The 14,888-nt window shown below is 42.0% G+C and overlaps 1 protein-coding gene across 1 annotated transcript in view; it reads right to left on the bottom strand.

The window, feature by feature from the left end:
- Positions 1-14,706, bottom strand: part of PRKAR2A (protein kinase cAMP-dependent type II regulatory subunit alpha) — a 51,895-nt gene extending 37,189 nt beyond the window's left edge. The window contains exon 1 of the mRNA XM_021409576.1: positions 14,424-14,706. Coding sequence (XP_021265251.1) covers positions 14,424-14,676 — 253 coding nt within the window. The 5' untranslated portion in view covers positions 14,677-14,706. The remainder of the gene's footprint in view (positions 1-14,423) is intronic.

The raw sequence follows: 14,888 nt of genomic DNA, 5'->3' as shown, positions 1-14,888 counted from the left end.
ATTCTCAGTTCATGACTGAATGCACCACAGTGCATGGTACAATTTTGGTTATGTTTATCGGCAGATGTTAATTCAATACCAAGAAAGACCACAGCTATGCAGTGAGCTCTGCGCTCACAATTCAGGAGTTAACACAGCCTAACTGAAGCTTAAGTACAGGAGAACGAATGGCGATCGAGCAGCACTCCGTATTATCTGACATTGCCATGGTGTGACCCACACACCCTTCTCCTATTTCCTGCTGACGTGTGTCAGACATGCAGCCAAACACCACACTTCGTTTTTTCTGGAGTTGATGTTTATGAGTGTGATCTATATTACAAAGACCAAACAGATCGCAGTGATGCGTGCATTTGCTTTACAGAAAAGAGGTCAGACAAATTCCCAGTGCTAAGGCACAATCTCAGGAGAAAGAACGCATTTCCTAGTGATTAGAAGTATAACAGTAGGCCAGTAGTGCAACAGAACTGTCAGGGTGTGAAACAAGAGGCTGTTTTTTTTAATCAAAGATGATAAAGAAAAAGTTCCATGCTGCCCAGAAAAAGAAGGATGCTGCAGAGAACCAGGAGACACCAGCAGGAACACCACATCTCCCAAGTACTGCCAGAAGACACCAGATCCTGGAAGGCACAGCAAGGCCAGGCACAGTAAGACAGTCTGAGGTTACTGCTAAGTGAAAAGGGGAAGCTTCATCTTGCTGCTAAAGCCCACATAAAGAGAAAAGCATTCCAGAAATATGAAAACAAAAGGAGCCATATTAATAGCATTAAGAAAAAACTAAGAGGCAGAATGCAGCTAGGCTTATAAAGCAAGTGCTAAATCTATGATAAGAAGTAAAAGAATTGAACACACTTTGGAGGCAAGCTGTATAAGGATTCTTTGTCAATGAAAAAGTAGTAAGGGTTAAAGATGAATTGAGACTACAGAGTAACACAAACATAGCAATGAGAAGTAACTGCCAGCCTCCTTGAAAGACATGCCCCAGACAAGAAAAGATGCTGGATCTTCTTAGCCTGGGTACCTCGCCACTTTTCCCTCTCAGTAAGAAACTCGGGCAGTGACCGCAGTGCCTGGGAGCCATGGCAGAGGAAGGGCCGTGCCTTCCCTTCCCTTCCCAGCTCCCTGAGCTCTTCCCTGTTACCCCACCAGCCCTGCTTTAGGCCTCACCTCTCTGCGTAACAGATCTCACCCATCAGAAATGGTAGAAAAGTTAGGTAACAACTCCAGCTATTTAACATCTTAGAAATGTAATGAAGACAAACTCTGCCTACAATTTCTGGTAGAAAGTTCAGAAGTGCTGTTTAAAGGAGCATTTGACTAGCAAACACAGTTCTAAAGCACTTTCATATTTCAACAGATTTTTACATTAAAAAAATACTATGGCTTTGATTTCCAAGATAATTAGAGACGACTCGAATTCTCATCTTCACATCTTTTAAAGCATCAAACTCTAGAGACTTTTCATCAGATCTTTATCCTTTGATTTGCTATGAGGTGCAGTCACTGCTAAATGTCATAAATTGACAACAATTAAACTTCTTTTGGCTTGCTTGGAAAGCCGAGTTTCACTGACCACGCTTGAAAATCCTGGAGTAATATCTAATGAGACCCAGAAGTGTCATTTAGCTATGCCTAGCCAGGGGCTCCAGTTTGACTGTTTCCAACTGCGCTTCATTCATAAATCTTCCCACAGAATCCAGATGTGCACTATGCACAGGTGAACACAATGTGAATAATGCCAAACTCAGCCGTCATCACTTGTTCTTGCACTTTCGGAAACCTAATTAAAAGTTCCACCACTCTCCTGAACACGTTACATGAGCATGAAAACTGTAACGACAGCAAGGATGCACTGAAGGCCTCTCCACTTCAGAGCACCACGGCCAAGGTGGGCACGCGCTGCTGCAGCAAGGACACCCCGCTGAGGCTGGAAGCCTCCTCATAAAGCCAGGCCGGTGGCTGCAGGAAACACCAGCCAGGCAATAACTGCTACAGCCAAACACAGCGCAAATCCATGCCTGGGGAAAAATCTGCATTAAAGTAGTACAGCTGAAGTGGAAAACGCTACCACTGCTATGGGCTTTAGTGCTTACGCAGCCTCAGGTAAAAGCTATTTTAAAATTAAATTTGAGAAGAGCAAGAGACAGGCCTGTCACAACTACATTAGTACCACCAGCAAGTTAAGGCACAGAACTCACACAGCCCTCAGCCCCAGCTCTGCCTTTTCTCTCCTCCCTCTGCACAGCCACCGCTCCCTCCTCGTGCTCTGTGTTCTGCCTGGGAGGATGAAACATCGCCGAAAGGAAGCAAGCTGTAGCTCCCACTCACACAGAAACCCTTCTGCTCTCTGTTGCAAAAACCACACCTTAGGCTGCTATTTCCCAGACTTTTAATATGTTCCTGCTACCAAAATTTTACTTCACATTTCAAGGTCCATCACAGAATAGTAGTAAATAATGAACGCACACACTTTCACAGCTGGATTGCTGTTTCCTGAAAGCCAACTTAGGTTTTGCAACACATTACAATGCTGATGATGTTCTTGGCACTCTTGTTCCAGGTTACACACCATCCCTCCCATTCAAGATTAATCTTCCCTAATACACCTCACCTGACATCTTCAAATCCCAATTAAATACACACAGAAACTTCCACACAGCCTCTGTCAACAAAACTCCTCAAAATAACATTCTACATTTCAACTATTATCCACCGCCTCGGATTTGTCTTTCAGACATTGGCATATTTTAAGATTGAGCAAATGCTGCATCCATCCCTAATACTTTTCTAGGTACATTTAGCATTTAAGACAACTTCAGTTAGACATAATGCTGTATTTTTATTTGCATGAATAAAGAAGGGTTCATTTCCTCTTATATGCAAAGAAAGATGATGATGATACACATATCTTTGTGATTTACCAATGAAAATGGGAGGGGGTGTTTGATTGCCTCTGTTTTCACTAGAAACCCAGCCTTAATTTTACATTCACTGCATTTTATTTTAAAAGAGATTCCATCTGCTCTGTCTGTAGCACACATTAATATTCAGAAGACATCTGCAGTGTGCAGACCAAGCTTTTAATTGGAATCATGTCACAGCTACCATCACACAACGCTGAATGTAAATGTTAGATATCTGCACTTGGCAGCCGCTTGGCAGCCTTATAATAAAGTCCTACTGAGACTGATAGCGTCTTTAAATAATGTGGTAGCAGGGCATAAAAAGGTATCTTGAAAAATCAAATATTGTCTACTGTGACGTAGTTTTACAATGCCACCCATACCTAGCATAGTTTACTAGCGCCTTAAACTACCTACAAGCAAAATGCCTTTTATATTCAGTCAAGTTTCAAAGAGCCAACAAACTGATACAAGTTCTTCAAGCCTTTTATTATGAGCGGTAATTAAGCAAATCTAATTTGTACATATAGGACAAAGAAAATTGAACTTCAGTTCAACTCCACTTGTGTAGTCAAGCTGAAGCACTTACACAATCTAAAATTCTCGCGCTGCTAAGCGTGTAAGAGCATCGAAATAAAAATGCAATTAACAACTATGCTTTGTGATTTAAGACACCTTCTTAGAATGTCAGACAAATTATTCTGGAATGAACAATATAATTACCTTTCCAACAGGAAGTTAATAGCAACTTCACTTGCTTCAAATCCTTGCCAAGCCATGATGATATAAAATCCCATTTTCACTATCATCTACATGTTTGCAGCTTGTACGCTTCTGTTAAAGTTTCTAACAAATGGGGTGGCAATCAGCCATCTATAGATAAAGATCTACATATACAGACACACACCTGTCCAATATCAGTAATTAGTTGATATGGTGGCAAACCGACCTTACCAGTCAGTATATGGGAAATTGGAACATGAAAAACAGCAACACTTGCTTTTTATGCAATACACATTTCAACGGGAATTTCTCTTACATTGTCTTTGTCATAGATTTGTCAAAAAATGTTTATTATGATACTAAGAAAATCTCAAGATCATCACTTATTAAGATATAGATATGTCACCACAAAAACAGTTATAAAATACAGGAACACAAAAACAGGAAATCATTGTGATCCCACTGCTCCAACTCTAATGCCCTTCTCTGGCAGCCTAATTGGCTTAACGGATACTGCTTAACTACTGCACAGCTTCCAACACAAATACGTGACCTACACCAGCAGAAGGGCACTTATTTGTGCTCAGGGCATACTTACACAGCCAGTCTCAAGCCCATACTCACACTCTGCCACACCTGGCACATTCACCACCATTTCAGAACACACTACGGTAGAAGTGCAACAATCACAATCATGCAACAGTTGTCCCCGAGTCGCGGTCCCAGACCTGAGAACACATCCAGCCAGACAACAACCAATGACTGCATCAGCACTTCAAAACTGTTTCAGTGCAATGGAGAAAAACGTTAGGCTTAGCATTTCTTCAGCGACACGACTGGTCTGCTCATGTTTGCACTTGAACAGAAAAGAAGAATTAACGTGGGCAGTCATAGATGAGACGCAGCTTAGAAAGCTTTTCCTTTTCCCTCTTTGCTATTTACAGTTTCAGATAAGTCAGACTGGAGTCACGCTCAAAGTCAGGTACTGTATCATGTGAGAGATATTAAGAAGCAACTGTTAAAAACAAAGACTACAGAACAGAGTAACTCAAAGAAAAATACGGTAGAAGGGAAGATCTGAAGCAAAGCAGAAACAATCAGCAACAGAGATAGGGCATAGTGTTTTATATGCCTAGCACGGCTGTTACACAGCTATACTTGTCAGGTCAACCAGAGCTCAGGATTGTGTAATTATAGCTACATAGGTAGTAGGATTTAAGAACAGCATCCTATAGCTAAAAAAAGGAGGCTTGTAAAAGCCCATGACTCTTTGGTTGGGTCATTTCTAATTTCATTACCAATTCCTATTGCCATTACTGATTTCAGTGATAAATATAGCATGTTTTTACATAAGACAAAGCTGGAATTAATTGCACTGTCATCTGATTTGATGTATATAAAAAAGCAAGAGGAATTTCAGTTAGAAACACCAGCATCAAGCGTCACTTCAGGCTGATTCAGAGCTTAATCTCACACATCCACTTTTAAATCAGGGCATAAGAAGACTTGTATACGCTAGGCACAAAAATGCTAACTTAATGGTATCACTGCATTAGGCAAAGTACTGTCAGCAGCTTGAGGGGAGTGATGGTTCCTCTCTGCCCAGCCCTGGTAAGAGCACTCCTGGAGGAGTACAGGACTCAGCAGCACAAGACGTGAGGACACACAAGGACTGGAGACAGTCCAACAAAGGGCCTCAATGAGAGACTGGAGCATCTCCGCTACCAGCAATGCTGAGAGGCAGCATAATAAATAAAATCTTCTTTAAAGAGGTTAATGATCATCCACATTTGGACAAACTTCAATATATCTATCTGCCCTCCTAGCCAATGTCAGAAAAGGCATCTACTGACCATCTGTGACAGCCTGTAGACTCTTCCCCAAGCCACCGTTCTCTAGGATTTTGGACTCCATCCTGCAAACGTAACCACCGCTAAAATTTTCTAGCTGACAATGTTCTAGTCGTGATATACAAAACGATGAGCAGAAGTAACTTCTGTAACATGCCTCAGAATAATGCATTTTGTACCTTTCTTCTTTCAGACTCATGTTTCTAAGGATATCACATTAAAAGTGAACAAAGCTTACTTAAAACACAGCATAGCTGTAAAAAGAATAATCTCCACATAAGGAACTATTCTGATAAACAGTCTCAGATTAAAACCAAATTTTAAGAAAAAAGCCAACAACAAAGGACACATCCAGTAACTGCACCATGTGTGTGTTCACAGGAAGATGACTGAAGAGAAGAGGAAGGGTGAAGATGGACAGCTTTGTCCTGTTTCCTAAAAAAGTAATAGATATTTAAAAAAGTAAAAAAAAAAAAAAAATAGTAAAAATCATCGTGTTCTTCCCAGCCCAGGAAAAATCCTCTTTTATGCTTAAGAACATTTCTAGTGCCTGCACAAGGGCACGATTTAGCATTTACCCCATCACAAGTTTGCCACTAACAAGAAAGAAGTCCCGGACCAAAGCGTGCCGCAGCAGGTGGCAAGGACCACGTGGCTCAGTTCCCAGATGAACTCGTTTTTAGCAGCAGAACCTCTAGCACAAAGCTCCCCACAATCCCTGTCACAGACTGCTTCAAAACAAATCCCGCACGTTGCAGATCTTTGAGCTATGAACACTTAATAATTTATCTCCGTGTAAAAGCTATGCAAAGGTACATGACACAACACTTAATAATCAAATAACTTCAGCTGCGAGAAATTAAAATGGCTTCGCAAGGATATGAGATGCTCACACACGGCACAAGAAAAAGCGAAGTCCATACAGATATATCTGTTTATCATAGTCATACAAACTCGAGGATTAGAACTGAAATCGTAGAATTACAGCTGGTGATGTTTAATTTCTATATGCTTGAGAGACGGGAGTATTTAAAGTAATATTATCACTCTTAGTACCATTAAGTAGCAGTATTTTAAAACAAGAATACTTGTGGAATCTTCCCCCACCCTCCCCCAAAGAACAGTGAATGTTAATTTATGTTAATGAGCTATCTTCATAACTTATCACTGAGAAGTCTTTCAGTTCTACAAGTACTTATGAATTTTAATCAGATACACTGACAACATTAAATGATGAAAAACAGTTTCAGGACCATTCCATTCAAAAAAAAAAAAAAGCAACTCCATCAGCTTTGGATTCTCATTCCAGAGTTTTCCATGGGACACCCTTCACACAGAGACGCTCTCCACACCCGTGACAACCTGAGACTGCCCAGATCCTTATGCTACAGCAGGTCCTCGCAGGAGCAGTTCTTCCTCAGTGAGCAGGATTAGCGAGTGCTGCCACAGAAATGGCAGTGTTCACCAGAGCCCCAAAAGGGAGAAGAACAAAAACCAAAAAAGCCACCACCACCAAATGTTTGTTTTTCTTTTCCGAAGAATCTCTTCTTTGGAATACAGTTTTCTCGAAAGGAAGCAGAAAACAATATGCTACCCCAAGGGAGGAAGAGCCAAAATGGAAATGAAGGGCCACGGTAACATCCTGCTTAATAACACCGTTAATATTCAATCACCGTGAGCAATTATCTCAGCACTACAATTTACCCAAAAATCCATAGGAAAAGACTTCAGAGAAGTTTTACAATCGACAACCAGAAAAACAGACCGCTCACCTCTCCACACAAACTCCACATGTGTTTTGAGAACATTCTGCAAGAGAAACGGTACCAGAACATTTGCAATCCTTCACTGCGTACCACTTGGACTCACAGTACAGAAGGTTACCAATGGAAGAACATCATTTTACCAAAACTACCTTTTGACCTCCGACTTGAAATCCCAATCCTTCTTTACAAAACAGTTCAGGAAGAATTTTTGAGTCAACTTGCCCAGCTGTGCTGGAATGGCCCCTGCTCATCCAGCGCCTTGGCTCGCACTCCAGCAGCGCCCAGAACGGAGCGCTGGGCTCCGGGCTCTGCAGCACGACCTCAGAACTACAGCTGCCATCATGCCTTGGAAGTTGAGCTCCTGCAGGCTCTGCACCACATCAGAGAGGTAAAGCTGTTCTTCAAGCCACCCTCAGGAAGTTCACAGGAAATATAAGCAACAGTAGCTTGAAATTTTTTTTTAGCAAATTGAAACAAAAATAAAGATTTATATATGGTTATCTTAAAAGCAGTGCTACAGACTGGATACCTGCGGTCCCTCCCACATGCCATCAAGCCAAGCTGTTTCCAGAGCTGCCTTCCCTCCTGGAGGGAATTTCTAAGTCTACATTCAGAGCAGAATTCCCACTACCCACTGCCTGCAATCTCAACATCGGAAAGAAATGCCCCAGTATGGAAAAGCGTGGAGTAAAACCGCTACTAACAGAATGCTGGGCTGCATCATATGACAACTGCTGTGTATTTATCAAATACAGACTAAATCCCAGAAGCATGAGAACTGTAAGACAGGCTTTTTTCTACATCTCCTCCAAGTATTCTGTCTGTTGAAGCATGCAGAGAACACGATCACCAAAATTTTTACAACCTCACAAACAAAATAGACGTGAGCCCAAAGTAGCTGACTGGCTGCACAATTGATTTCTGGAGTTTCTTCTTCAAAGATCTTTTTCAGGTCTTTAAAAAGAAAAAAATGCATTAAAAACATCTCACAAGCATAAGAATTAGCACTTCAGTGCAAGAGTCTTTTATACATTGGACTTTCATCCACACTCGGATTCCTCAAATTCTCCATTGCTTTCTTTTTTAGCCAAATTTGTTGTGATTTACTTTGTTTCATATTACAGAGATGCATAAATACACCAGAAGTCTGCCCAGCACCAGAGTGCACTAGATGCAGAGTGCAGATGCATTTAACATGGAACTGCAATTCAGAAAAGCAATGAAACCTAAACCTATATGGTTCAAAGAACCTTGTGGAGCATGAAAAACACCATGCAATTGTTACAAGCCACGAGGCAGCAACACAGAGCCAGCCACGGGTCACAAGGATGCAAGTGCAGCAGCGTATGCAAGGCAAGCTACAAGAGGAATCCAAAGAAACGTCAGAGATGCAACAAGGAACTAAATGAGGAACAAATAAGCTTGCCGGAGTTCTATTTGCTATTGTCTCCTCCTTTTTCCACAAAAAAATGATTAGTCATTCATGAATTTGAACAGGTTACTAAAGCCAGTGAGAAACATTCACGGATCATCTTGGCTATGGTTCCAGTCTTGATTTGAATAATGAGTAACTGCTCTTTGTTAAATACTGTCTTTTAATGGCTGATTTGTGAATAATTTGAAGTAAGCTTGTTCTCTGTTGTCTTCTCCTCTTCCCCACAATCTCCACAGTACTATTTTAGGTAGAAGGGTAGAATCTAAAGTTCTGTCAGTAGGAGGGGAAGATAGGACTCCGCAACACTGACAGCATTGTCTCACCACTCTAGTATAACTTTTTTAAATGAGAAAAAAATAGCACAGTTAACAAGTTACTATAAAGTATGATATCTAGTACTGCAATACATTTCCCTAGCCTAATTTTAGAACCAACTGAAGAATCAAATTTTAGAAGTTTCATATAATTTTTCTTATAGTAAACTTTTTTAACAAGGAAACAGAAGCTTTTAAGAATCCAGCCATTCTTTAGAATGATTAGTCATCCGCTTGCTTCATATTTACTCATGATCTTTCTAGAGGCGAGTACACAGAGTAATGCAGTTCCTATTTGCCCAAAGTAACAGGAGGATACTACCAGAGCAGAAACTGAGTCTAGAATTTAACTCCTCTACGCAGTGATAACTAGGATCAAGAGTTCTTTCAGGAAATATCAAGGAAAAAAAAAAGTATTGCTTACCCTCACATTCCTCACATTTTAGTATGTACAGATCGCTCAAGGAAAGCAGTATCAGCACATCAAGTCACTGAGAGGAAGCTAGAATAAGAGGATATCTTTCTCAATAGATTCTAACAACTTTCTAAGAGACACTAGAGGAATAATGGCGGTGATGTCAGAATTGTACATGTAACACTACAAAGATATGATGCCAAAACTGCAAGGAACTTCTCTTTTAAAACTGAAGTATAAGTTCCTCCTTATGGATGTAAATTAATACACATTTAGCAGTATCCAGCCATGACAGCAAATTACAGCCAACTCATCTTTCAAGCCCTATTTCTCAGCAAGCAAGCTGAATCCTTCTACTTCATACTTCCAGCTCTCTTACTTTCTCAGTTAAGAAAGACATACTAGATTTACATTGTAATTAAATTTCTATCTATACTGAAGATTACTGATGAAACCTGTCTTTGGGGCTCCTGAGATACTGATGGTGACTTCCTTAGAACTACATCACCTAGATAAAAAAGTCCTAGTCTAATCTTGTAATAGAGTAAGTACAATCTTAACAAACACTAAAAAGCATGTCTTCTGCAATAAGCAAACACAGAATCAAAAAGAAGAAAATCCATAAAAGCTTTGCATTTTTTGGCCAAGTAACTAAAGAAAAATGAAATCAGTATTCTTTAATACTTAGTTTATCTTCAAAGTTCCTCTGCGTGAACAAGATAAACAGAGGGAGTGCAGTTCCATTAGCACTAACAGTAGTTGCTCTATTTAATCCTACAGATTTAAGTCAGTTAGAACTGGCTTTGCAAAAGCAAAGACAAGTCCAAGGGCAGCAGCTGCACAATGGTAGTCTTTCACTCGGTATTTTCTGTTCAATAAGTCCAAGCTGCCAGGACCTGACAAAAATATGAAAATTTAATGCATAAATATATTTCTCTTGAAACACTGTCAACAGGAATTCATTTACAATGCTTTGCTTTATATTTGATTTAATGTTATCGATGGAGACCAAAGAATAAACAAAACTGTAAGGTTTCTTCTACACCTTCAGATGGCTAGACTTGCTTACACATACACACTTTTTAAACATATTATGAAGATAGAACATGTATTTATTTGTATACTAAACTCAATGGCTTAACAGATCATAATCCAAACCTTCTTCCATCCACCCCTTTAAAGTTCTAGAGACTAGCTGATTATAAACAAAACAACTGGACCAACACGAGTTGGTCAAATTTCAAGAGGGAGAGGAAAGATGTAGTGCCAGTAATTATCAAAGTGTCCACCTAACTCTCTAGAATTTTCAACAGAGTAGCTATTCTTTGGAATTGATTTGCATCATACAGGACCATAATACTGTAAGAAGATGTTCGGCAAAGGAAGGCTCTTTTAATGTTGAGGACAAAGAACACAGAGTGAGGACAATGCTACTGTGCTTTATGTTCAGTAAACTAACAATTACAGAGGAAGGAGGTGGAAGCATTGTGAAAAACCTAAAACCATTTCACTTTACAGGTGACAGCATCTCATAGGAACACCTGCAATAACCCACCAACAGGAATGAGATCTGGAAAGCTGAACACTACTCTAAAGAAGTGCCACTATCGCCCCTGTTCAGTCCTTCTGAATACCTGTAATTCAATATACTTCCTTGATTTTTTTTTTTTTTGGAGGGGAAATAGCATATTAAGCCTGACTTATAGACTGATGTAGATGCTAGAACAACCACGAAGAATTTATATAATACCATAATTCCCCAGGAATTCCACAGGATGCATCACCCAAGATCAGAATAAGAAAGCAAACGATGCCCAAGAATAAGAGGAGTAGAAAGTAATCTGAGACTGCTTAGAATTAACATTAGGCATTTCTGTTGGCTATCAGAAAGATAAAGATTTCAAAGATGGACTGAACTCTCATTCAACATCACTTCCAAGATCCAACGATATAAAAGAGGCACTTCTGTGCTTCCTTCTGGGTCCCTTCTGCTCAGATATCCTACTGATGTTTTAAAGCTGATATCTAGCAAATCCTTTATTTGAGAAGTTCAGCACAGGACTAATCAGTATCTTTTGACCTGTTCATTCAGATTCGTACGCACCATTTTCCTTCATGACAACAGAGCACACAAAAAGTGACTGGTTTACAATATATACACATTATTGTGTTATCTTTTGCTCAGGAAGCAGCTGAAAAGCACACATTTTCTCCAATGTTACAGTGATACATGTGAAAGAAAAAAAGGAACTTGCACTAAAATAATTGCAATTAATTATAACATCTGTGTTGTCCAACCTACAATCACAGAATATCCTGAGTTGGAAGGGACTCTCCAAGGCTCACTGAGTCCAATGCCTGGACGTCTCAATAATATTTTAGTTCCACTGTTAGTTACGCCTAAGAGCTCCCAGAATAAATACAGTGTTGCTTGTGTAGTTAATTAAAATAAATCAACAAAAAACAAGCAGACAAAATGGAAGGTTACTGGCGCAACACCTTGCCTTAGCCAACGGGAAGGAGCCGCCTCGCTTCCCTCGGGTTTGTTTCTCACAACAGAACGCTTCCCAAAGACACAGTTAATTTTCCAACAGCAGAAGGAACACTTCTGTGGCTTTCATTTCACAGCCTTAAGACAACCATCCAGAGACTCCCTATTACAAGTACCATGGTCAAGGACACTTTCTGAGAATCCTTGGCAACGTCCTCGGCCTGATTTCTGAAGCTGTCACTTTGCATCTTCTCCCATTTCTATCGACTTTTCAGCTCTGCAGTTATACCAAACATAAAGGCTCTGAGGAAAGCTTTGTATGTGTCAACTCTCTGCCACAGCCCCACAAATACTTCTAGAGGACATTTTTTTTTTTCCTCCACTATCATCACTATCTTTCCACACATTCCTTACGCTCCACTGTGCTTAACCGCCACATCCTTACTCACATATTCAAGGACTCAGAGACGAAAATTCTAAGAGGTTCAGAGAATAAAAAAATCACCTCCAGATTTATGTTTAAGTGCCCTAAGACAATGGAAGCCTCTTCTGCAGTCTAGTTAGTGTCACCGGCTCCACTGATGGAGTGCCATGATGTCAGGATGGGGAACCACTGATATCCCTACAGCTACACAGAGACATTTGCCACACAGCTTACAGAGTGAGCCCAGAGCTTACTCTGATTTTAAGTTATTTCTTCCTTTTGTTACCATCTGCACTCGAAACACATGGGGAAAAAAAAAAAACGTAACTTACCTGCCACATTCTCTAACTCTTAGCATGCAAACTCAGTAAGATACACAAATTTAATGAGGTCAGAGGCAGAAACAAGATAACCACATCACTTGTGCAGATCTCTTTCCTACGCCCAACACATACAACTAGTTTAGTCATTTAAACAAACTTTAAATTTCTTCCACATACTTTACAAAAACCAATTTTGCTGTTATATTTAAAAATACCCATGGAAGCATTTTTAAAATGTCTGTTTGACTTATCTTTGCAACTCAATGGTACATAGAGCTGATCTAGGAAAACAAAGTGAAATTATTTAAAATCTGCCTTAACTTCTCCAAGATGAAAAAAATGCACAGCGTTAGAGCCTACCCAGCAAGATTATCTGAGACTTCCTCCAGTTATGTGTTTTCTCTATCTTTAGAGATTATCTGTTTAATGTTGAGCAGGCTATATGTACACCGACTTCCCTCAGTAATGCAGAAATATTTTCCTATCCTGTAAAATTCAAGAAGAAGAGAGATATCAGAATCCTTAACTTCCAACGCTTCCCAGTTAACAATATTCTTCTGTGGCAACATTCCTAACAGAAACCTGAAAAAACACACAGCCACGGTTGACCGCCCCACACACTGTTAAACAATGTAAGAATCGTTTCCCTGACCGTACAGAGACACTCTCACCTGCCACTGAGTTCAACACAGGACTATTGGTTCCCCAGGTCACTGAAGCTACAAGCAAGGAACAGAGTGTTTTTTCAGATAAGAAGCAAGACGGCAGCAGTGACGGTGCCGCCTGCCTCGAGGGCTCTGGCCAGCACAAGAGACACTGAGTGGTCTTGTTCATTTTTTCTCTGAGACAGAAAGACAATGAGCGGAATCCTGAAGCAAAGAAACCACTTTTCTACTAGACAGGCTCACCACATAATATACTTGGACAACTGTAAAATTTGTGGTGGCCAATGGCTTTTCATCTGAAAACATTCAACTTAAGAGGACTTTCTGGACTGCAGCTGCCAGCATTCACCAGGAAAACTTCACGCTTAATCTCAATTCAAGAGATATTTCAAACCCTGAAACGAGACAAGCTGATGAAGAAATAGAACTGCATTCAGTGGCATTAAGAAAACCATCATCAACAAGACAGCATAGAAACCTTTACTCACATTATAGGTCAAGGGCATAAGACCTCCAGATGAGAGGACTGACAGGGGAATGCATGCCTTTCTCACCTTTCCCTCTCCCCTTTGTGGACCTTCTCTAATAAAGACAACATTCAGCGTTTTCAGTAATCACGGGTCCAAAACTCTGCATGTGCCAACGAGTGCCATTCATAAAAATTTAAAGCAACTTTTTGTGCTGAAGGTCACATAGACTCCGAAGTATAAACGCTGTGCGCTGCACAAGGCAGCACGCTGTGACAGAGTGAAAATGGAAGTGGCATAGGAGGCGTTTCATTGTGCAGATCATAGAAACGTCTCAGAGAATCACAGTAAAATAAGAGCGGGTTTGACTTCTCGCTATTTAGCAGCGCCCGGAAAAGCAGCCCACCCAGCCCAACCCCGGCAGAACGCTTCCCCACGCCGGTTTAAGACAGAAACGCCAGGATGGGCGCAGCGGAGACTGCACAACAACACATGATCTCGCCCATCACATGCTTGGCAGCGCGCTCCATTCACCCCAGCGCGCCGCTCCGCCCGCAGGCGCAGTGCCGCCGGGCACCGCGGGGCGCTGAGGGGCGGCCGCCTCCCGGCCTCCCCCCTCAGGGCCGGGTCCCCCCGGAGCTACTCACGCTCGAAGTCCGAGTCGGAATCCTCGTCGCCGCGCTCGGGCTCCTCCTCGCCGTTGGACTCGGTCTGCATGGGCTCCCCATCGAAGCTGACCACCCTCCCGCCGTCGCCGGTCGCCTCCTGATCGCGGGCATCCCGCAGCCGGGTGAAGTAGTCGGCGGCGAAGCCCACCAGGTCGGCCGGCCGGTGCCGCAGCACCTCCACCGTGTAGCCCTGCAGCAGCTCGGTGAGGCCCGGCGGGATCTCGATGCTCATGGTGCCGGCGGGACCGAGGAGGAGGCCGCCGCCGCCGCCTCCTCTCCTCCTCCCCGCCCCGCGGGCGGCTGTGGCAGTGGCGGGCTCGGGCCTCCCTCCGCGGGCGCTAACCGACTCCCGCCGCTCCGCTCCGCTCGCGCGAACCGCGCCGAGCGAGCTGGGGGGGGGGAGGAGGACGGCACGGGAGCTGCCTCACTGCGCAGGCGCCGAAG

Source organism: Numida meleagris, chromosome 11 (genome assembly GCF_002078875.1).
Source record: "Numida meleagris isolate 19003 breed g44 Domestic line chromosome 11, NumMel1.0, whole genome shotgun sequence".
In the NCBI taxonomy this organism is placed as follows: Eukaryota; Metazoa; Chordata; class Aves; order Galliformes; family Numididae; genus Numida; species Numida meleagris.
The sequence above is the reverse complement of the archived record's forward strand: the minus strand, read 5'-3'. Positions and strand labels throughout refer to the sequence as shown.